General features: G+C 48.6%; 1 protein-coding gene and 1 long non-coding RNA gene across 3 annotated transcripts in view; one reads left to right on the forward strand and one right to left on the reverse strand.

Annotated features, from left to right (window-relative positions):
- Positions 1–23960, forward strand: part of LOC311594991 — a 53208-nt gene that overhangs the window by 6952 nt on the left and 22296 nt on the right. The window lies entirely within an intron of this gene.
- KANK4 (KN motif and ankyrin repeat domains 4) overlaps positions 140–23960 on the reverse strand; it is a 67413-nt gene continuing 43592 nt past the window's right edge. The window contains exons 4-10 of one of the 2 annotated variants that reach the window (XM_084777122.1): positions 23037–23148; positions 20966–21184; positions 19352–19439; positions 16304–16523; positions 12292–12455; positions 7576–7776; positions 140–1939 (exon numbers count right to left, since the gene is read on the reverse strand). In XM_084777122.1, coding sequence (XP_084633248.1) covers positions 1817–1939; positions 7576–7776; positions 12292–12455; positions 16304–16523; positions 19352–19439; positions 20966–21184; positions 23037–23148 — 1127 coding nt within the window. In that variant the 3' untranslated portion in view covers positions 140–1816. The remainder of the gene's footprint in view (positions 1940–7575; positions 7777–12291; positions 12456–16303; positions 16524–19351; positions 19440–20965; positions 21185–23036; positions 23149–23960) is intronic. The other variant, XM_084777123.1, reaches the window with a different exon arrangement.

The raw sequence follows: 23960 nt of genomic DNA on the forward strand, positions 1-23960 counted from the left end.
GGCTAGTACATACTCCCTTTTTCTTCAGACGCATCCTTCCTTGGGTGTTCTGTTGTAACAAAAAGAAATTAGCCCATATGGCCTGCATTGCAAATTCCCAAGAAGCAGGAGCAAAGAGATTTTTTTTTTTCAGACAGACTGAGAAGCAACATTTCAATTTATAAACAATAAGGATGGTCGGAGCTGTGTTACTTAAAACATGGTTGTGGCCTGATCACATCAGCATCCTCTGGGCCCAGTTAGACACACAAACTCAGGCCTCGCTCAGACCCACTGCATAACAAGATCCCCAGGGGCTGGAGACACATTAACCTTTGCAAAGCGTGAAGCTAACATTTATTAACGTATGTGCTTGCTGCTACATTGTATTTTGACATAGAAATAAATCTTCTCAAAGCATTTTTTTTTAAAGCTCATCTGTTGCATCATTATTCTCATGTCTGAGAAGGCATCTGCACAAGGGATTTGGGGACATCTCTCACAAATCACACTGTGGGAAGATGTCTGCTGCAGTTTCTGAAGACAGTCTTTCTGGGTTATCACTGGGATTCCAAAACCTTCGCAAGCTATTTCTTATGAAGACTCGCAGAAGCAGTTGTATGATCACTTCTATTCTGGGGATGATGAAGTTGTCACCCACAAAGGCTTTGTGACTCACCCAAGGGGTACCAAGCAAATAAACAGTCTCTAAATGAGAACCCTTGTCTTTGCATTTACATATCATCAGTTTTAACACTCTTCCTTTTATATAAAGGAAACATATGTGGATGTGTGTGTGTGTGTGTGCGTGTGTGTGTGTGTATAAATTTTTTTTTTTTGCATGAAACTTTCAGAGCAATGACTATGAGCCTTTCGTAGCCCAGGGGACATGGAAGCTAAGCGATGTCAGTCCAGAAAGCTCTGCCCTGGTAGCAGCCCAGGCTGGACTTCTGTGCAGCCAGGAACCAGGAAGTTCTCAAGAGTGGGTCCCTGCTCACAGGGCCGTGTGCTTCCAGCAATGCTGATTTCTCCAATGACCCATTCCCAGCAAGAAGCTGGGGACGTTTGTTTGTTTTGTTTTTTGAGACAGGGTTTCTCTGTGTAGCCTTGGCTGTCCCGGACACACTTTGTAGAGCAGGCTGGTCTTGAACTCACAGAGATCTGTCAGCCTCTGCCTCCCAATTGTTGGGATAAATGGCATGAGCCACCATGCCTGGCTTGCTTCTTTCATCGTGTGGGAACAGCTGAAATAACTGGACTTTGCCAACATGCACCTAGTATTAACTGTTTGATCAGATTTTCTGCTTACTTCCGAAAGGGAAATTGCAGGCCCCGAGTGCTCAGAAGTGTCCCAGCGTGCCTGAATTTAGATTTCCTCTCCCATTCTCTCTAGACATGCATATTCAGTAAGACATATTTGTATACATACTTGATTAAAAACAAAAAGGCAGTGCACTTTAAAGTCCCATGTAAAAAGTATTGCTTTTCTACTGTGCCTTAACCCACCTGCTTGCTACACAGGGCTGCAAAGACAAGAGTTGAGAGGAATTCAAGGCTGAAGATGTCTTGAATTTCTGGACAACCCCGCTGCAGCCTGCACTCGGCACCTCACACCCTGCTTTGAAGGCCATGTAGTTGGGGTGGGGGAGGGGCTGGGCCTGAGGCAAAAAGCTACTAAGCATCTTGATGAGCAGAATTACATGGCGGGAATGTATTGGGCACATTTGACATAGCTTCTCCTCCTGAATGGTGGTCCTCTAGCTGTGCCCCAGCTTCCTCTAAAGGCAGTGGGGAGTGTGGGGGACAGTCCAGAAAAAGAACCCTTTCCTCCTGGCTGCTAGTTCTTCTTCAGCTCCCACAGGCCCCGGGCCCTGCCCTGCTCCAAGTGGGCCTGTAGAAGCTCTGCGACTTCCACGTGGGCAGGTGAATTCAGAGCGATGGACAAAGCTGTTCGGCCAGCCTGAAGGGAAGAAAGAAAGGAAAAATCATCTGCCTCTCAACCCTGTGAGAAGTGTAGGGTCCATGTTGAGAAGCATGTTAGAAACGTCAGACCGACCAGAGGAAGATGTGACTCAAATGGCCTGGGAGCAGCCCTCAGTCCTGGGGAGCCTGTGCCAGTGGGAACAGAGAAGGAGCTGCCAGACCTTCAACACTTAACAGGAAAGAAAATAACACTTCCTATCCTAGAACAGAGATCTAAGTGAACATTAGCATTTTGTTGTGTTTCCGTTATTACTGCTCCTGGGCAAATCTATTGTTGGGTTTTTGTTTTGGTTGGTTTTGTTTTTTTGTTTGTTTGCTTGGTTTTGTTTTTCAAGAAAGGATTTCTCTGTGTAGCCTTGGCTGTCCTGAACTTGCTTTGTAGACCAGGCTGGCCTCAAACTCATAAAGATCCGCCTGCCTCTGCCTCCGGAGAGCTGGGATTAAAGTGTGCGTCGCCACCACTCAGCTTTATTGTTGGTTTTAAAGTAGAGGACTTGGGGCCCGAATCTACCTTGAACCTCCTTTTATTATAACTTACAGTGGTGTACTAGATGTTTTCCCCATTGTTAGTCTTTATAATGTAGGTGTCTTCTTATACTAGAAATTTGCAACATATTGGAAGCTTGTTTCTATGAGTACACAATCGTAAGCTCATTGGCAAAGCATTTTTTCACTGTGTGTGTGTGTTGCGCGCGCGGCGCACACGTGTCAGCAAGTTCAGCACAAGGTGTTGTTCTTCAGGTCCTGTCTACCTTGTTCATTTTGAGACAGGGTCTGGAACTTTCCAAGTGGGCAAGGCTAGCAGGCCCGTGACAAGCATGTGCTATAAGCCTGGATGCTTTTACAGCTGTGGGTTCTGGGGGATTGAACTCAGGTCTTCATGTTTACATAGCAAGTTCTTTGCCAGCTGAGCTGGTGGATAATTCCCAGGCTGAAGTCACTGCAACGCTCCCTCCACTGCACAGCCCACTATGCCAAGAGCTTGAGTCCTGCAATCTAAAGAAGCTGGACCTCCTTAGGCAGGGCTGCTGGCTGCACAGGGATGGAGGGAAAGCCTGCGTGTCAGAGGGTGCGCTCCGAGGGGACAGCCAGTCTCTCAGGAAAGCTAAATGGCTTTGAAACTACACTTCCTCCTCTTCCTCCTCCCCCTCCTCTTCTTCTTGGTTTTTCAAGACAGGGTTTCTCTGTGTTGCCTTGGCTGTCCTGGACTCACTTTGTAGAGCAGGCTGGCCTCGAACTCACAGCAATCCACCTGCCTCTGCCTCCCGAGTGCTGGGACTAAAGGTGTGCGCTGCCGCTGCCACCGCCACCGCCACCACCACGCCCGGCTTGAAACTGCACTTCTTAGCCGGGCGTGGTGGCGCACGCCTTTAATCCCAGCACTCGGGAGGCAGAGGCAGGTGGATCGCTGTGAGTTCGAGGCCAGCCTGGTCTACAAAGTGAGTCCAGGATGGCCAAGGCTACACAGAGAAACCTTGTCTCGAAAAAAAAAGAAAAAAAAAAAAAAAAGAAACCGCACTTCTTTTGATGACTGACTTGGAAGTAAAAGCCAGTCTGAGGCTGTCTATGTTGCTTACTGTACATTTTGCTCTCACTGTGACTGTATAGATGTAGAATTAACTTCCTGAAATACGGCACATCTTTCAGAGGAGCAGGTGGGACATGTCAACATGTCAAGTCCTTTGCAGCGGATGGAACCCAAGTGCCACCGAAGTTCTACAAGCATTCCTAGTTCCACAGCAGAGAGAGGACCTGAGGTTGGGAGGGGCTCCAAGGGAGGAGTACACTGTTGTTTTGAGGCAAGGTCTCAGATTGGCCAGGAATCAGTTGAGGTCAAGGATGGCCCTGGATGCCTGATCTCCCTGCTTCCACCTGTAGAATGCTGAGGCTACAGGCCTGTATGGCACTGTGGCCCAGTTTTGTGTGGTGCTGAGGCTCAAACAGGCTGGCCTCCGACAATTCCAGGCCAGTTCTCTACTGCCAAGCTACGTCCTCCACCTCCTTTTTGCTTTTTTGTCATTTTTAAGACTTTTTAAAAAGTGTCTGTGTGTGAGTGTGTGTGTGTGAGTTAGGTGTTCACAGAGTTGGAGCCCCTAGAGCTAGAGGCACTGTGAGCCACATGATGTGGGAATTAGCAGCTGAACCCAGATCCTTTCCTAGAGCCTCGGAGCCATCTCTCCACCTCTTGCTTTTGTTTGAAAGGGTGACTTGGTCAAATGTATCCCAGGCTAGCCTTTAATGTATCCCAGGCTAGCCTTTCATCTGCCGCGCCACCTGTGCTTTTCTTTTTAGGCTGGAGTCTTTGAGATCACTGGGTCAGTTCTGGTTTCTGTAAGTGTAAGAGCTCAGTCGGCCTGGTCCTGGCACAGGTGGGCTCCCGGCCTTGCTCAGCCCTAAGCATTTTTGAGAGCTGGACTGCGCAGGCAGGGGTGTGTGGTTCAAGTTGGTAAAGGAGCCAAATGATGCTAAGGAGTCTTTTCTTGACTGAGCAGGCCTGGAGCGAGGCCAGTGCAGGCCTCACGTACTGTTAGCAGAGCGGGGTTGTTCAGCAGGAAGCCCTGCATTGTCTCAGGGGAGGGGTGGGGGGGAAGGATGGCTGTCCTCACCATGTGTTCCAAGCTGGCCTTTGCCATCCAGGGCTTTTTGTAAACAGGGAGTGCGGTGACTGTTACCATGGGAAAGCGCCACAGGGCCAGTCCCAGAGGCTATGCGTTTCCTGACAGGCTCCATCTGGAGATGGTGGCCTCCGTCTGTAGGCTTCTAAGCTGCGCACAGGAGGATGGGGGGTGGGGAGAAAGAGAGCACCTAGGAAGGAAGAGTGTCCCGTGCGTGTAAATGCCTCCCCCCAGAGTCTGGGGAAGGAAGGACAGAAGGAGGCTCTCGCGTTAGCTAGGTCTGGTGAGCCATGCTCCACAGCACTGCAGGCTGGGCACGCACTTGACTGTGAGCTAGAGTGGAGGGTTTGCACAGCCAGCGTCTGTGTGTGTGTGTGTGTGTGTGCGCGTGCGCATGCTGCAGGGTCTTTCAATATGACAAGGACTCGTCACGAACCCACTGCATATCAGGTAAAGGTGATCAAAGCACAATCTGTCTCAGAAGTGTTCCCATCTGATGGATGTTCTGAAACAGCCTCCAAATAAGCCCTTCCCGGTGAGAAGCTGGCATCTGGTGCTCAGGCCTCACTGCCGCTCCTTGTCACGCTGAGGGGGCCCCAGAAAAAGCATAGTAGTCCCCCACCCCCCCACTTGACTCCTAAGCCTAGGGAAAATGCCTGCAGTTCTCTGTACTTTTATCAAACTTTGTTGATGAGACACAAAAACATTCCAGAGCATGATTCTCTGTCCCAAGTGAATTTCCGGGAGATCTGTGGACACCTGAGACTGCAAAGACAGGGGACGGCTAGGATGACAGTGTTATGATGTGAGCTGGCACTGGGTCCTTGGTGCTTGGTGGATCTCATCAGCAGTTCTCACTCGTCTGCTGGAGACCCTGTGCTCTCCCTTGCCCTGAAGAAGTTGGAGTGAAGATCCTCAGTGAGGCCTGATCTGAGAGGCTGCTGTGCGATTAGGCCCTGGGTGACTCCTACAAGCCCCAGCTAAGGTCACATGGGCTGGCCTTCCCTTTCCTCCAGCACTGAGGGCTGCCTGCCAGGCCCTGCTCTGCAGTAGCCTGCTCCTTGGTGTCGCCCTGGCTCTCCCTCCCCTCAACCCTTGACCAGGTTTTTTGAGACAGGGTTTCTCTGTGTAGCCATGGTTGTACTGGGACTTGCTTTTAGACCAAGTTGCCTTTCAACTCAGACGTTCACTTGCCTCTGCCTCCCAAGTGCTAGGATTAAAGGTGCACACCACCATGTCTGGCTTGGTCTAGGTAATTCATAATTCTTTACTGATCCTGTGCACTGCAGATGTTCATCAACTTTCCTGGCTCTACATGCCAGGAGCACTCTTCTAACTTGTGACGAACACAAATGTCTCCAGACAGTGCCAAACGTCCTCTGAATGGCAATGTCACCCCTCCTGAGGACCACAGGAAGTAGCCAGCTGGCTTCTCAGTTGGGGGCCAGTCTCCCTGCTTGGCTGACTTCAGATCTTCCTCGTCCTCACTCCCAACACACACTTGGTAAGCCTGTTGAAACGCTGGGACTTTGCTGTAGGTGTTGTGGTCCTCGCCAGCAGGATGCCTTATAAACACTAAGCATTTGGGTAGCTTGCCATTATACCCATTTTACAGATGTATACACAGAGACTTAGGGTGATCTGTTCACCTACCAGAAGGCACATAGTCCCTGAACTCAGATCCAAACTCGTGAATGCTGAGTTTAAAATCAGTCCTAGCAATCATACTTGAGCTGTCCAACAGTGTCCAGGAAGAACTGCTATCCCCGCTTAGCAATGGGCTTTTTTCCTCTCCAGACTCTTGCTCCCTCTGAACTGTGGATGTCAAGTACAAAGATACCAGTTTATAGCATTAAACTATGATGCCAACATTAATGCTACTACTGCCGGGCCCCAGACTCAGTCTCTGCTCAAAGAACTGCTTGTTGTAGTCTTAGGCTGGTCACGGGTGAGTGGCAGTTGAAGATTAGCCTCACAGGCGCTGTGGACGTGTGGCCCACTGTAACGATCAGCAACGTGGTCACTTTCTTGTGGCCAAACCCTAAGGTTTAGGGGCCATTCATTCGATTGTTGGTGGGTTGCTGACCTGTGGCAAGCACTCTACTACATGTAGGGGATCCAGTGGCCAGGCTGGGCTCCGTCAGTGCGACAGTAGAGAGACAGAGCTCCGGTCATGGGCATGAGCTTAGCATGGAGTTGGATTCTACCATCTGGGCAACGTGGGCATGTACCTGACCATTGGGTGACTCTGCTTCCTCCTGCAAGATGGCGGCAGCTGTGGAACCAACCTCACAGGTTGTCCTGAAGCTCACACGCTTTGATCCTGGACATCAGCAAACATGTTGGCTACCTTCTCCTCCTTCCAGAGGCCCTTTTCTTACAAAGAAGTTTACTATCGCTGACTGCGCCGCATCAAACAGGCTTGCTTGGCAGAATGGGTCACTCTCTATAGACTGTCATCGCCTGGCTTCCCAAAGTCTCTTCTGGACACAGGGCTGTCCCATTCAAGCTGCTGCCGCAAAGCCACATGCTGGTATTGCCAGAGGAGGCCCAGGGCCCAAGCCCGGCCTAGGCACATCTCCCCAGCACAGTGTTTTAATCTTCTGAGTTTTGCAGCACCAAGACTAAGAGCATTTGCCATCCGTTATGCCATTTAAACCCTACGCCAGCCATATGAGGTCGACTTTACTGCTACCGCCATATGGTTTCTTTCTTTTTTTTTTTAATATTTATTTATCTATTTATTACATACACAGTGTTCTGCCTCCATATACACCTGTACATCAGAAGAGGATACTAGATCTCATTATAGATGGTTGTGAGCCACCATGTGGTTGCTGGGAATTGAACTCAGGACCCCTGGAAGAACAGACAGTGTTCTTAACCACTGAGCCATCTCTCCAGACCCGCTATATGGTTTCTTGAATTCCCGTGGCTGACAAGACACTTTTCAGGACAGATGCTAAATGGCTACTGGTTAACTGCCTGTAAATCTTACCTTGTCAGTCAGGCTGCTGTTGCAGGCTGGATGTGCCAGGAGCAGTCGCACCAGGTCGGCGTTGCCTTGGTGACAGGCCAGCATAAGTGCAGAGGATCCATCATCGTCCTGCAGGTTGACATCTGCCTGGCAGCTCAGTAATGCTTGGACCATGTCCTCCCGGTCGTGGCTGACTCCTAGCATCAGTGCTGTCTGGCCTCCCTGCACAAAGAGTGACAGACACAGGCTGGAGCGGAGAGTGCCTGGTGAAACTTCTCAAGCGAATGGCCATGGATTGCATATTCCCTCTGCTTGTGACACCAGACACATCCTTTTCTTTCTGTCTAACTTTTGCTTTCCCATGACTCCAGTCAAACCCTATGCCCTTTCCAAAGCTTTCCCGGCTTCCCAGCATGGGCAACAACACAGCACTTACTGATTGCTTTGCAATTTCCCTTTACTCTTAGGGGCTAAGAAGTTGACAGCAGGGACTGTTCTTTATTTCTTTCCCTTCCTTCCTTCCTTCCTTCCTTCCTTCCTTCCTTCCTTCCTTCCTCAGGGCCCCACACATTATGGAAGTGCCCTGCTACTGGGCCACCCCCAGGGACCGTTGTTTTTGTGTCAGTCTCCCTAAGGCCTAGCAGCAAGTACGTGATGGCTAGTGCTGACCAAAGGAGCAGATGAAGGCTGTGGCTTTAGCACACGCCTGCTCTCTCTGGAGAGCCTCAGTCTGCTCGATGCCTCTTGGGTTTTGCTTAAGGATACCCACAACCCTCTTGTCTCAACAAGATCTCTGTTTGCAGGCCCCATATAGTGTCTAACCTGTGGTCAGTGACAGCATGGCTATCTTTTCATCTCCCCCTGGCCATCAGTGGACACAGCAATGGGTTAGACTAGAGAACCACCCCACGCTGTGTCTCTGCAGTGTAATGTGTGACCATGCCGGGTTCCCATTGTCTCTGAATCATCTTGGTTTTTCTTTGCTTATACATTGATCTTATAATTATTTTTCCTGTGTGCCTTATGTGGCTCTTATGGGAATCAAGTAAGAGAAAGGGTATAAACACAGTAATATGAGGTGGTAATTTTTCTGATTAAAAAGTGACACTTCTGCCAGGTGGTGGTGGTGCACACCTTTAGTCCCAGTACTTGGGAGGCAGAGGCAGGAGGATCTCTGTGGGTTCGAGGCCAGCCTGGTCTTCCCTCTGACTTACTGTATTTTCCCAAATCTTTTTGAGTTTGAAGATCAGGCTCGTCTCTCCGCTGGGGTGCCAGGTTCCCATGAATAAGACAAGCTCCAGCCTTCTCTCCCTCCAGATCCTCTGTGGTCCTCAACCAGTGGTCCTCAGCCTTCCTAACGCTGCGACCCTTTAATACAGCTCCTCATGCTGTGGTGACCCCCCCACCCACCCATAACATTACTTTCTTTGCTACTTTACAACTGTAATTTTGCTACTGTTATGAATCGTAACGTAAGTATCTGTGTTTTCTGATGGTCTTAGGCTACCTCTGTGAAAGGGTCCTTTGACCAGTTGAAAACCTCTGCTCTAAACAATGCCTTTCATGTCAAAAAGCACCAACGACACTTTGCTGATGGAGTCCAGTCACCTTGGCCATAGGAAAAGGGATCGGCAGTCAGTAAGTTCCTGGCTCTGCCACTCAGCAATGGTGTGGGTGACACATTCAAGTTCAGCGCTGCAGTCTCCTGTGTGGGAGGACTGGGGTGGTTAGAGGCAGGGGGTCGTAGTTGCTCAGCTGGTGAGTGTACATGTTCCTAGGTGTTCTGAGTTCCCATTTCTCTGGAACCCAGACAGACCTCTCCAGAGGGGCATGTTTGCCTTTGGGAGTGTTGCTCAGCCTGGGGGTAGCACTTGCTCACTAGGTTAACTGGTCCTCTTCTCAACCACTTGTCTGCCCCGCAGCTCGACTCTGGGGCTCTTCCTCCTCACCTTCCTTCCGGCAAGATTAATACAACTTAGCTCAGTATCGGTCACTTCCAAAGTGGAAATACACCAGGCCCTACAGTGCCCCTGTGAAGATGTATTCCTCAGAGAACCCCAGTTCATACCCTTACTGCTGGGCACAGGCCCCTTCCCACAGAGTCCCAGGGGCACAGGGAGAACAGCTGCAGGTTTGGATCCCCAGCTTTCCTTTGGTGACCTGGGTGAAACTCTGACACCCCCCACCCCGAGAACCCATTACATCTCTGAAAAGAGGAGGGGCTGTCATTCATCATGGCGAGCATCTTCTTTTCCAATTAAAAAAAAAAAAATCAGGGACTGGAGAGATGGCTCCGAGGTTAAGAGCACTGGCTGCTTTTCCAGAGGTTCTGAGTTCAATTCCCAGCAACCACATGGTAGGCTACAGCCATTTGTAATGTGATTTGATACGTTCTTCTGGCCTTCAGGTGTACATGCAGGCAGAGCACTGTAATAATAATAATAATAATAATAATAATAATAATAATAATAATAAAGGAACATGCTTTTTAGGGTAATATTTAAAATTAAAACACTGTGTGGAGTCTTGATGGAAGAGCAATTGTACATGGGTGAGGATACTTTGAAAACCAGAAAGTGAGTTACAAACACCTGTGTGCTGTCATGAACAGGAAGTTACTAGACAACAGCAACATGCGATTGTCACAAGTGATGTCCCGCCTTCTCGTGTGTGTGTGTGTGTGTGTGTGTGTGTGTAGCTGTGCATGAGAGTGTATGACATTCGTGCTCTATAATCCTCCGTCTTACCCCTTGGCTAGCAGCCTCAGCATCCCTCTTGTCTCTGCCCACCACAGACCTGGCGTTACAGGTGTGTGTGAGCCACACTCAGCTTTTTATGTGTGTGTGGGGCTCCACGGAACCATCTCCCAAGTCCCTGAAAGCTCTTAGGTGAGCTGTGCAAAGTGACTTTGTTGTCATTCAGGCTACTGTCTGAGTGGAGCGCAACAGAAGTACTTTGAATTTTTACTATTCTTATTTGATGTGTATGAGTGGTTTGACTGCACGTATGTCTATGTCCAAGGAGGACAGTCGAGGGCATCGGATCCCCGGGAACTGGAGTTGCAGATGGTTGTGAACATCCATGTGGGTGCTTGGAACTGAATCTGGGTCATCTGGAAGAGCATCCAGGGCTCTTAAGCAATGAACCATATCTCCTGACCCCCAGATGATCTTTTAAAGTATGTTTACATAGCAAACAGCTTTTGAAAAGGCAATGTCTCCCATGACAGGTCAGGCTTGCTTACTGCATGTTATAAAACATTGACGTTCTCCGAATTCAGGGCTTCTCTCCTCTAGTACAACTGCTGTGGCTTGCTGACAAATGTCCTCATGTGTTAAGGCTTGTTACCTAGTGCGTGGACTCATTGGGAGGAGGGAGAATCTAAAAAGTAGAGTCTAATGAGAGTGGCTCTTGTAGGTGATACTGGTACTACAAATATATTCATATCTCCCTCGCCCCACCCCCACCGAGTGTGTGTGTGCGCGTGTGTGTGTGCGCGTGCGTGTGTGTGTATGTGTGTGTGTGTGTGTGTGCGTGCGTGTGTGTGCGTGTGCGTGTGTGTGCGCGCGCGTGTGCGCGTGCGCGCGTGTGCGCGTGTGTGTGCGTGTGTGTGTGTGTGTGTGTGTGTGTGTGTGTGTGTGAGTGTGTCCTTTTACCCTCCCTCCCTCCTTACTTCAGGTATCACTCATTCTGGTTGGGGGATAAGGAGTTAAGGAAGGACAGGAGTGGTTTAAGACCTGATTAGTTTAAGGACCAAAGAGGCATGGGAGGTATATTGCTCAGTCCTAGCAGAAGTCTACAGTAACCCTCTGGGTAAGAAGAGGCCTTGGAGGCAGGCACCCTCATAGCCTCGGGGAGTGAGTAATTAGTGACAGCTCTTGCCTGCTCTGTCAGCCACACTCTCTCTCCATTGGTCTGATTGAGATTCATGACTCTGTTTTTAAAAAAGGCTTTGGGGGAAAGCTGGAGATATGGCTCAGTGACTAAGAGTGTGCGTCTCTCTAAAAGATGATATGAATTTGGTTCCTAGCACCCATGTGGGGCAGCTCACAATAGCCTGTAAATCCAATTCCTGAGTGTCTGACACCTCTGGCCTCCATGGGTACCTGCATACACCTGGTAGGTACACACACACACACACACACACACACACACACACACACACACACACACGTACACACTTAAAAATATTAAAATGGCCAGGTGTGATGGCACAGGCCTGTAATCCTAGTACTTAGGAGGCAGACCTCTGAGTTCAAGGCCAGACTGGTCTACAGAGTGGATTCCAGGACAGCCAGGGCTACACAGAGAAACCCTGTCTCAAAAGCACAACAATAACAACCAAATTTTAAAAAGGCTATGGAGAGAGGACATGTTAACTCTAAAGTACTGAGCTTCCTAAGTGTCCTGGGTCAAGGTGTGGTGAGTCACTCACAGAGGTGACGGACTGCAGCAGCCACCCAGTGAAGTCCTGTCCAGGAGGAATTTGCCCCCTTTTCAGCCTGGAGCACAAACCAGATGCTTAGTGACCCCTGTGCCAACCTGCCTAGGTCCCGAGAGCCTTTAAGAAAGATCAAATGTTAGAGCTTTGGGTAGGTTCCATTTTGGGGGCCCCCAGCATTTCTGGAACGGAAAAGTCTCCACAGATCTCCCCGAATTCCCTCACTCTAGCAGCAGAGTGAAAGCAGAGGGTTGACGTTTGTCAAGAAGCAGAGAGAGCGAGTGCTCTCCACCTACCTGAGTTGCCTGGATGTTCACATCCCCTTCTCGCAAGAGCGTCCAGACAACAGCCATGTCTTCTTTCGTCTCTGCAGAAGCCAAGGGGGTGATCATCACGGCAGTGTAGCCAGCTTTGTTCTGAAGGTCCACGTTGCAGACACCTACAGGGGAGGGAACGGGTGCTGGAGCAGCCCAGGTTATAGCCGGACTGCACCTGCACCTCAACAATCCACAGGTGCGGCTTGCTAGCTAAAACACCGTGGGCTGGTGTCTCCACAGCAGAGTCACCCGCTTACATTTTTAGCAGCCGTTAGAACCGGCTAATGTTCTCTCCAGGTTTTCTGAGCACACCCAGCAGGAGAGAGGATCACAAAAGGCCAGAGATACACAGACAGGGGTCAGTGACAATGACTTTATTTTGCAAACCCCAGGCACAACACGTGGTCTTCCTTACATGAGAATATTGAAATCCAGAGAGGTCACATAAACTATCCATATGATGGAGGAGGTCCCAGCAAGATTTAGGACAATCCAGCTGCAGAGCTCACCCCCCCACACACACACACAATGCTCACAGATGTGCCCAGAGGCCCACTCTTGCTAGCTCATATTACACGGAGCTGAAGATGATTGTCAAGTCTGTAGGGCCTTCCCGAGGGCTCACACACCATGTGCCAGGGGCATGAAAACAATGCAGGACAAACAGGTTTGGAGTGTGAAAAGTCTTTCACTGATGTTGAGGAGGAACGACACATTCTGCTCCTCCCCAGCCACTTGAGTGTGTCAAAGGTGAAAGCTTCAAGTTAAATGAGTGCTGGCTGGTCTCTTGGTCAGCTGCAGCAAGAATTCACCACTGTCAAATCTTAGGTCATCCATTCTTGACTCTGGCCTGGCTTTGAGCAGGCATCAAGTCCTGGAGCTACTTAAAGATAAGGACTATATCTGGCCCAGGTTTGTAGTCTTTGGCTTCTTTGAGCACATAACGGCTGTTTTCAGGCCTCACTGTCCAATCCCTGGAACCTGCTTTGGGCAGTAGAAACAGTCAGATCTTGTTTGGAATTCTGACTTAGCTACTTACTGGTTCTGAGACTTGAATCTCACTAGTGGCATCTCTGAGTCTGTTTTCTCACCTGGAAAGTGCAACTAGTGTCTGGTCCACAGCCACGTAAGGATTGTGGGTAGATGGAGACGTATGTGCATTCTCACCTAGACCAGCATAGTGGCTGCTGCTCCTGCTCTGCCAACCACCCCCAACAAGGGGCCCAAGAACAGTACAGAGCCATGCACTAGGTCCACACCCAACTAAGTTCTTTATTCTTATGGCAGCCTTTGAACCCGTGAAGAGCAGTCCTGCTGGCTCAGTGCCAGAACTCCAGTTTAATCCTTTGATGAGGTCAGTATACCAAAGAGAATTTTAGGCTGCCATTTGTGCTGCCCCTGGGAAGAACCTCAAGTCCACTTAACAGGACTGTGTCAAACTGGAAGTTTATGGAAGCCATCCATCTACCACCCACTCATTTAACTAAGATGAACCAACAGTTGGTTACTGGGTGTATTTGAGACAGGATCTCATATTGTAGCCCAGGCTGGTCTTTCATCTATGGCAATATTTCTGTGTCAGCCTTCTAAATGCTACGCTTACAAACAGAAGCTGTCATGTCTGGTTTTGTTTTTAATTAAAAAAAATTGTGTGTGTGTGTGTGTGTGTGTGTGTGTGTGTGTGTGTGTGTGTGTGTGTGTTATGATGCATACATGGAGATCAGAGGACATTTTTCAAGAGTCAATTCTCTCCTTCCATTATGTAGGTCGTAGGACTCAAACTCAGTTCACCAGGCTTGGCAGCAAGCGCCTTTACCCTCTCCTCAGATCCTGGATCTGGAATTTGTTTTTATATTTCGTGTGTGTGTGTGTGTGTGTGTGTGTGTGTGTGTGTGTGTGTGTGTATGTTGATTGCATCTATCTATATCTATCTATCTATCTATCTATCTATCTATCTATCTATCTATATGAGATCGATACCCTTCTGACCCCTGAATGACCCACTGGCAACTGGAAACCTTCTCCGCACTAAATGCAGCGTTTCCCACCACTAGCCCTCTCTGTCTTTAGAATCGTCAGCTTCTCAGCCACCTGAGCTTGACAGATCATGGTGCTCTCCTTCCACCTCACAGCTAGTTGGTCTCTTCCACCCCCTGAGGTGATCACCTACACCTACTGCAAGCCTACACTGTCTCTATGTGGACCCCTGTGATGCCTTCTGTTCTGCCCGCCACCTCCTCAACTGTGGCTAACCCAGTCCTACCACAAAGTGACACTTCCTGAAGGATTTGTTGGCTGGGTGCTTCCTACACAAAAGCTGGCTCAGCTTCCTTTCAAACAGCACTCAAATCCCATCAGTACCCAAGGTCCTACACATGTGGCTCCTGCTTACCATCCCAACCTCCATTCACCTACTGTCCAAACTAGAAGCTTTTTGGCCCCAGGTAGTTTTTCATTTCTCATCTTTCACAGTGCTCCCTTCTCCTTGGGCATTTCTCAGGCTGCTTTTGGTACCTTTCCTGCTCATGAACTGGACTCATCTCACTTCTGCATCTTGAAATAACATCTAGATCCTTCTTCTGGGTCATCATCCCACCCAACTCATATTTTTTTCCCCTGAAACAGGGTTTGTCTGTGTACCCCTGGCTGTCCTGGACCCTCTTTGTATCCCAGGCTGACCTTGGACTCACAGCGATTCATCTGCCTTTGTCTCCCTGAGTGCTGGGATTAAAGGTGTGACCCACCATGCCTGGCTACTCTGATTTTTTAATCATTATTTTAGCATCTTATGTGTATAGATGTCTTGCCTGCAGGTATGTATGTGTACCACATGCGTACCTGTTACCTGTAGAGGCCAGAAGAGGGTATAAGATCCCCTGAACTAGAGTTACAGTCAGCCGTGAGCCTCTGTGTGGGGGGCTGGGAATTGAACCTGGGTCCTCTGGAAGTATGGCCCGTTCCTAACTGATGAGCCATCTTTCCAGTCCCAGCTCTGACTTAAACTATAAGCTTCTGAGAAACAAAGGGCTCATTCCTGGCTCACTTCTGCATCCTTAATTCATAAGTCACAAGTAACCAATAGATACTTGGTGAGAGATAAATCTGTCAAATTGCTTAACTAGACCCATGCTTTTGTTAAATAATATTTTATGAGGACAAGAGAAGGTGGCCTTCCTAAGATATGGTACAGCTCTGGAGTTGGACAGACCAAACACAAAATCTGCTGTATAACTTGAGCAAATTCTGTAGCCCCAGTCTCAATTTGTTCAATTGCAAATACTGATGACACAAGGGATAAGAAATATTTCAAAGAATAAATGACAGAGTACAGGCAGTGGGGACTTGTATTAGCTGTGCATCTACTAAGATGATACAATGCAGAGATTAGTGAGGGTCCTGTGCAAGGAAGACATGTAAACCTGTGAGTGTTTCCACATAAAATAATACAAAACAAAGGGCTGTACAGATGGTTCAGATGTTAAGAGCACTGTCTGTTCTTCCAAAGGTCCTGAGTTCAATTCCCAGCAACCACATGGTGGCTCACAACCATCTATAATGAGATCTTGTGCCCTGCTCTGGAGTACAGGAAGAACAGTGTGTAAATAATAAGTAAATATTAAAACAACAATAACAACAAAATATACCTTTAATCCCAGCACTTGCTAGGCAGAGGCAGACAAGTGAGTTTGAGGCCAGCCTGGTCTACATAGTAAGTTACAGACAGCCTAAGCTACCTAGTGAAACACTGGCTTGAAAAAAAAAAAGCCCAAGAAAAAAATAATAATAAAAGAAAAGAAAATAGCAGACACATGGTCTGGCCCTGATCCTGCACTATAAGAGGGACGCAGTATGATGAGAGAAGGAGTGTGATACAGGAAGCTACTCAAGAGGCTGGGGCAGGGATAGCTGGGGCAATACAGATATGTCCCATTTTATAAGAGCAAGAAGGTGGCCTTCAAGGAGGACACAGACTGTAACAACCAGTTCTAACCTGTGTCCAGCAGTAGCTTCACTACGGCAAAGTTGGAGTGTGACACACTGTAGTGAAGGGCTGTGTTCCCGCTTCGGTCAGCCAAGTTGACAAGCAGCTTCAGAAGATGTGGGGAGTGAGGCTGGACCTCGAGGAGGTAGGCGGCCACCACGGCAGGGCTAGATAACTTCCGGCTGGACACACGGAACCATTCTTGACTGATGGTATTCAAGCTCTGCCTCTGAAACGCCAGAAGATTCTGGTTACAAGAGCTTCCCTGGCCTGGGAACCCAAGTTAGAGAGCCCAGTGACACTTGGCCAGGTCAGCTTCGGATGCCTCTCATCCCTCACTTCTCCACAGCTCTTCGAAGGAATGATTTATCTGGGGGATCTGAGATAGCAGGAGCAAGAATCCCACAGCACACGCGATGCCTGTGTGATCCGCCCAGGGCCCCATCTCCCACCCATTAGCACCATGCACAAAACAGATACGAAGTGGAGACATCAGCTCTGTGTATGACAGTCCCAATAGCTAAGGGCACATGTTTATAATATTTTATATTTTATCTGAAAGGGCAAGAGGTGCTCCTGGGATGCAGTTGCTTTAAATGGTTGTATGCTCATTCTGGAAGGGACACCAGGGTTAGTTATTTAATGCACGTGACCGTATAGATGTAAGTCCTGGCTCAGCTGTGTGACCAAACACCTCCATTGAACATTTCCTGTCCTTGCTATAAAATGAGGCTGGCTTCCTGGTTTCCATGATTCTATAGAGTGAGGGTAATTTTTACTTGTTTGTCTGTTTGTTTAGAGACAGGGTTTCTCTTTGTAACCTTGGCTGTCCCAGAACTCACTTATGTAAACCAGGCTGGCCTCCAAATCATAGCGGTCCGCCTGCCTCTGCCTCCCAAGTGAGTGCTAAGATTAAAGGCATGCACCATGAAAGGCTGGTGAGGTAACTTTAAAACCTAGTTTGTCTCTCAGGAAGGGAAAAGGTGGCAGAGATAAAGGGATTCCTATCCTAAGGTTTGATTTAGTGTGGGGTGGTGCCAAGCTTGCATGTACGTGGGGTTTTGTCATGTTTCCAGAGCAGAAACAGAAGGATTGTTTGTGGCTGAAACATTTCTACATATCAGAATATCTTCTTTATCTAGGGAATCAAGAAACTCTGCAGGAGGCTGGGGAGATGGCTCAGCGGTTAAGAGCACTGGCTGCTCTTCCAGAGGTCCTGAGTTCAATTCCCACAAACACATGGTGGCTCACAACCATCTATATAATGAGATCTGGTGCCCTCTTCTGGTGTGTAGGTACACATGTAACGTTGGCAGAATACTGTATGTGTAACAAATAAATAAATCTTAAGGAAGAAAGAAAGAAACTCTGCAGGAAGGCCCAGGTATTAGGGAGCATAGTGGTAAATTTTCCACAAAGAGCTGAAGCTGGCAGAATGCTTGTTAGATGTATCCAGTTCTCAATACCCCATAAAATCAGGCACAGGCAGGAGGGTCAGAAAGGTCAAGGTCATGCTTGGCTATATAATGAGTTTGAGATCAGGTTGGGCTACAGGAAACCTTACCTCAAAATGAATGAATGAATGAATAAATAAATGAATGAATGAATGAATGGTCAAAACAGAGCCCAGTTATATAATTTGAGCATCAAGAGTCTCCATCAACATCCATCTCATGTTTGGCCCCTTAACAGTCTCTTTGGGAAACTGGGAAATACTATTTGGCAAATCAGCTAAAAATAAATAAATAAATAAGTAGGTCGGGCGAATAACAAATGCTGCTGAATTGGTCATTTTTAATCTCCGGGCTACACCTCCGAGGGAGCATATGGCCGCTGAAAGTGTCTGCTTACAGGTTTTTCCACTTCGGGTCTGACAGCTGTCTCCTGATTAAAAACAGAACATAAGAATTACAGGTTCAAGTCCCCATGGGACATGAGGGTGAGGAAGATTGAATGAAGGTATGTTCTTATTTTTGGTCTCTTGGCCATCAGTATACGTTAAGCAAAGCAGTGGCATGGTAGACTCAAATGTGGGTGCTCAAGGTTGATGGAGACAAGCCAGCAATCACTGTCATTTATTGATGGGGATACCAGGCCCTGGGCATTGAATTAACTCCGGGAAGTAAAACCTAGGTCATGTCCTACATGTCCCTTCCACTTTACCCATGATTTTGTGAGCTGCTGGGCACTTTGACGCCTAAGCCACAGAGTCGAAAATACATGGTAAAATGCCTCTGAGCCTATGGCTACCTTCATTTGGGGTTGAGGTGGGGAGTTAAGACAAGGTTTCTCTGCATAGCCCTGGCTGTCCTCAAACTCGCTCTGTAGCTCAGGCTGGCCTCGAACTCACAGAGATCTGACTGCCTCTGCTTCCTAAGTGCTGGGCTGTTGGGGGATAATCTGGTGTATTTTGATGCTAATTACTGCTTGCTGTCTGACCCACCTTTTACTTAATAAAAAGCCATCCCACCTGGGCAGAAGATAGGTGGGGCTTAGAGAGGAAGGAATTCTGGGAAGAGAGACCGCCATGAGAGAAGAGAAAGGAGAGAGACCTGAAGGGAAGAGAGGAAGGCCGCCATGGCTTAGCTGGAGGAGCAGCACATGGCCAGTGGCGTGGATGGAGAATCCAGCCCAGATGAAGAACGTGAGCAAGTATTTGGGATTATGGATGGGAGGTAACTTGATAGAAGTTATTGGAAGCAGATGGCATGGGATTGCGACAGGGATCCCAAGCCTGCCCCACTATGGGAGGTAGTTTAGAGGATTGATATCTGCCCTGCCCCAGGTTAACTAAGGCTATTTTAAAATATAACAAGTGTCTGTGTCTTGATTGATCAGGCCTACAGACAATACAGGTAATACAGATAATTTTATAAAACAATACTGGGCTTAGTTTTCTTGTGTGTATTAATCCTACTATTCCCTCAGCCTAGCCCATCTCCTGAAGGGACAACATTTGGGTAAATCACAGAATGCAGCACACACACTGCTGCCTCAGAAAAGGGACCAAAGTCACCCCACAGGAAAACTCTGTGTGACAACGGACAATCCAAGTACCAGGAGCTGCTCGGTGGTGGCCCCAGTTTCCGGCAGGTGTTGGCTCAGTGCCTGGCATGCAGTAAGAAATTCCTCTGTGGGTTTATATCTAAAGAAAACAGAGAGATTATGTATCAAATTCAATGTGCTGACAAAAAGGACTTTCACTCTCTGCTTTCAGCCACACAAACAATCAAGCGTGTGACTGGTCCCACAACGAGGGGCAGTCCTAAAAAAACATGGCTGCTCACAGTTCGCTGTGGCTCAGCATCTGAGCGCTTCTGGAGGCCAGAAGACTCTGTCTTTTCATGCTGCTTTCGGCAGGGGCTGGAGCAGATGAGGCAGGCATGGGGCAAAGGCTCAGTGGTAGTTACTGCCTCGCTGGGAAGGAAAGCACTGCCGTTCTGCCTGGGTGCACAGAAAAATCCAAGGAACCCAGCCCATACCGGCAGATTCTTCCGGCAAGTCCTCCATGAAGGACACCAGAAATATGAACAGAGTTGGTAAAATAAAAACTTCTGACACTGGGTGTCATGGTGACAAGCGCTTGTGCCATGACTATGAGGAGGTGCACATCCTTTCTCGAACAGCATGGTCGTCTTGGGCTGTTGCAGTGGAGCAGCCTGTGGGCCTGCTTGACAGTCAGCTCTGTGCTTACATCCTCCACGCTCAGGCTGAGGAGGGCAGAGATGACGTCAGCAGTCCTGGGTGCCGTGTTTCTACGCATTGAGGGTGTTTCTTCATACAGTCCTCAGATCATGGCTGCTACTGCCTTGCTTCCCTGGTGGTCAAAGTATGGAACTGCAAGTGTGGTGCTGCCGCCACATGAAACTCCAGCACTCAGACTATGACCAAACAGTCAATGGACAGGACATTCTCCACCGTTGAGTGGAGAGTGGGGTCTGACTTTCACACAAACTCTGGTGCCCCATATTTGACCTCATCCCCTGGATGGGGAGGCCTGGTGGCACTCAGAGGAAGGACAGCAGGCTACCAAGAAGAGACTTGATATCCTATGAGCATATAAAGGGGGAGGAGGTCCCCCTCAGTCACAGACATAGGAGAGGGGAATAGGGGGAAGGCAGGAGGGAGGGAGGAATGGGAGGATCCAAGGGATGGGATAACAATTGAGATGTAATATGAATAAATTAATAAAATATATATATATATATTTTAAAAAGAACAATAACAAAAAAGAGTCTGTAGGAGTCAGACGTCCCTGGGCCCAAGTCCTTGCCCTACTCCGGGCGTCACCTCATCTCCAAATGCCTTTGTTTTCCACATCTACTTTCAGGATTGCTACAAGGATTCCATAACATAACATGTGTCAAGTCCGTCATATGTACAGTGCCAATAAATGCTGGTTTTATATATACAAAGAACATGGGACATCCGGGTTGTTCCTCATGAAGGCAAAAGTCACATTTCTTTAGTTCACTCAGCACAGAGGTTGGCACAAAATAGAACCTTAACAAACACTGCCGAATGGATTGGTAAAAAGGCGCGCGCGCACACACACACACACACACACACACACACACACACACACACACACACTGGACTAGATGAAGGAGAAATGTGCCTTTTCCCCTCTTTAGAGGAACACGCACCCCACTTCTTCCACACGCGACTCACCTCTCAGGCCTCAGGTGAGAGACCTCCTCCCCAGGCCCACCTGTGCGGCCTGAGTCACTGCTGCCTTCCGGGACACGCTGGCTAGCCTCACAATGTGGGTGCATGTCTCTGTCCTCTCTGGGCTCTGAGAAATCATGTTTCTTCTCGGTCTCACTGTCAGACAAGTCCTCGGGGGAGCTGTCCTCGCCGCTGGTGTCCTCGCTAGATGTGCTCTCGTAGCTAGGGAAACAGACAAAGGCCATTGGGGTTATCCTTCTTGACCAGGGCTGGTGGTTCATGTCAACCCCAGAATATACTTCTGGGGTCCTAGTGTTAGGTCCAGAGAGGAGCCCAAAGTCTCAGCATCCCCACATCCACCTTAAGTTTCTTCCTTAAGCACCCCCTACTCCAGCCCAGATTACATCTGGCAATGGTGAACCCTTCAATACCGTCTTCATGCAGGCCCTATGTGACAATAGCCACACATAAAAATGTCTGTGAGTGACAGTGAAGGAGGAAGACTTGCTTCCAGCAGAACATAGGCTACAGCTGGGCATGGTGGCACACACCTGCAATTTCAGCACTCAGGGACTGAGGTAGGAGAGCTGAGTGTGTGGCTATCCTGGGCTACACAGTAAGATCCTGTTGCAGAAGTGAATGTTGTGTGTGTGTGTGTGTGTGTGTGTGTGTGTGTGTGTGTGATACCGGAACCTTTGGGGTTTTTTAGCATTCTCAGTATGTGGAGTGTACTCCAAGCTGACTGTGCCAGTCTCCAAGTTTGCAATGGAGAATTTCCAAAGCTTGGTGTCTCCGGCGTACAGCCACAAGGAGCACCATGGTTCTAGAGTGACACATACTGAGGAGTGGCCAGGAGATGACTCTCTGGGCAGGGCAAGCAAACAGAAAGAGAGGAAGGCGGCCAAGCCATCAAGGCCTTTTCAGGTCTGGGCCAGAGCTCGTTCAGGATTCCGGAGCATCTTGTACTCCTTTGCCAAGGAAACTGCCAATCAGTAGTTCCTTCCTTATAAATTAAAAAAAAATTGTATTACATCTATGTATTATTTGTGTTCTCCCTCCCTCTGTCTCTTTCATACACACAAACACACACGTGTGCACACACGCATACACACAGATACAGACACACACAAACACACACACATGCACACGCACACACACAGATATAGACACACACAACACACACATACACAGGAGTCAGTTTTCTCCTGGGGACTAACTCGGGACCTCAGGCTTGGTGGCAAGCACATCACCTGCCAGGCCACCTCCCTGGGCTCCCTTTGTTTCTTGACTTACCTGTGAGCTAAAGGTAGCAACCAAGATTTACTTGATTTTTTTTTAACCCTGTCACCTAGCATATAGCTGTCTTTTAATGAACATTGTGAAACAACCAATTTCGGCTGCAGTCAGGTAGTTTAAGAATGTTTCATTCAACCACAGACTGCATACACCCCAGATTATATTGCTTAGTGATGTCACCAATGCCTTAGCTTGTGTAGTAGTCTGATGTTCACACAGTGATGAAATCCCCCAAGGATGCCTTTCTCAGAATGCATCCTTGCTGTCCGACCGTATCTAATGCTCAGACTCCCCAGCCTAGAGAAGGCTTGGCTTATGTTCTGTATCAACAGGCTAGTTGTTTTTGGTTTGGGCTTGGGTGTGCAGTGGTAGACAGAGTTGCCTGTTAGCCTGGGCCTGGGTTCAAGTCTCAGCACCGGCAATAAACAAAGAGATCAAACTTAAAGTTCAATAAACCAGCAAAGCTGGTTTCTGTGTTGTGCTCAAGTCAGAGGCCTTCCTCACAGGGCCCAGAAACCCTAAAACTCCCACAAGCCACCTGGCAGTGGGCCCTGGACAGACCGGGACAAGCCATATTAAAAGTAGCGGTTCCAACAGACCAGCACAGCTGGCAAGGAGTCAGACATGTGCAAACCCGACATGGAGTTTTAACAAGCCATGGAGATTGAGCCCCTGCAGAAGGATGAGAGACAGACATATCCCCCAGGGAAAGGGCACTAAGGATAGCACTGGGTTAGGTAGCAGGGAAGGCAGTCTGAGCTTCACAAGCGATGCTTACCCACCGTTAACCCCAACAAACTGAAGGTTCTTTTTGGTCCCATTACCTCCTGCACGGAAGCCACAGTCTTTCTTTTTCATTATGGATTTAAGGCTGGTCGATGGAGAGATCTCTAGGCAGACACAATATCACAGGTTAGAATTACCTCAGGGTAACCAAACTAGGACTATCGCTTTAAGAGGATATGGGTATATGAAAAGGGAAAAAGAGGGGCAGGTAATGCAGATCAGGTTTTTAAGGGATGGTAGTCAGAGGCCCTAACGGTCAATGTTTGTAGAACTGTTCCCAGGAATGTTGTACCTCTCTGTGTCTGAGTGTCGGAGTAGGTATTGGAGCACGTCTCACAACCACGTGTGTAGTGTCAGCGTGGTCTTTATCTCAGGGCTGGGAAATTGGGGGCTCAGACATGCACACAGAATGGGATGGCACAACTTTGGGTGCTGGTCTACACCCATCTCTTCTCAGGGACATCTCAGCAGTCCTTGGGTGGCATGCAAACTGCCACTTGTGATGACACTGGACTTGTGACTGGTACGTGAACCAGGTCACAAATCTTGTGCTATGTAATGGCATGGAGGACAGTCCCCCGCAGGAAAATCTAGAAGTAGCAGAAAAGTGAGAGGGCGGCAGCAGTTTGTGGCCTGTGGCAGGGAACCCACTTGTATTCTGCAAGGAGTGATATGTGATTCCCCTCTGCTCAACAGAGGAGAGTGTATGTGATGACTTAGTCTTTCCTGCTCAGCTAAGGGGTGGCTCCCCCCCCCCTTTCTTCCATGACAGGGTTTGTCTGTGTAGCCTTGGCTGTTCTGGACTCACTTTGTAGACCAGGCTGACTTCAAACTCACAGAGATCTGCCTGACTCTGCCTCCCTGAGTGCTGGGATTACAGGAGTGTGTCACAGTGCCCAGCTAAGAGGTGACGTCT

This window comes from Acomys minous, assembly GCF_964271855.1.
Source record: "Acomys minous genome assembly, chromosome: 1".
NCBI lineage: Eukaryota > Metazoa > Chordata > Mammalia > Rodentia > Muridae > Acomys > Acomys minous.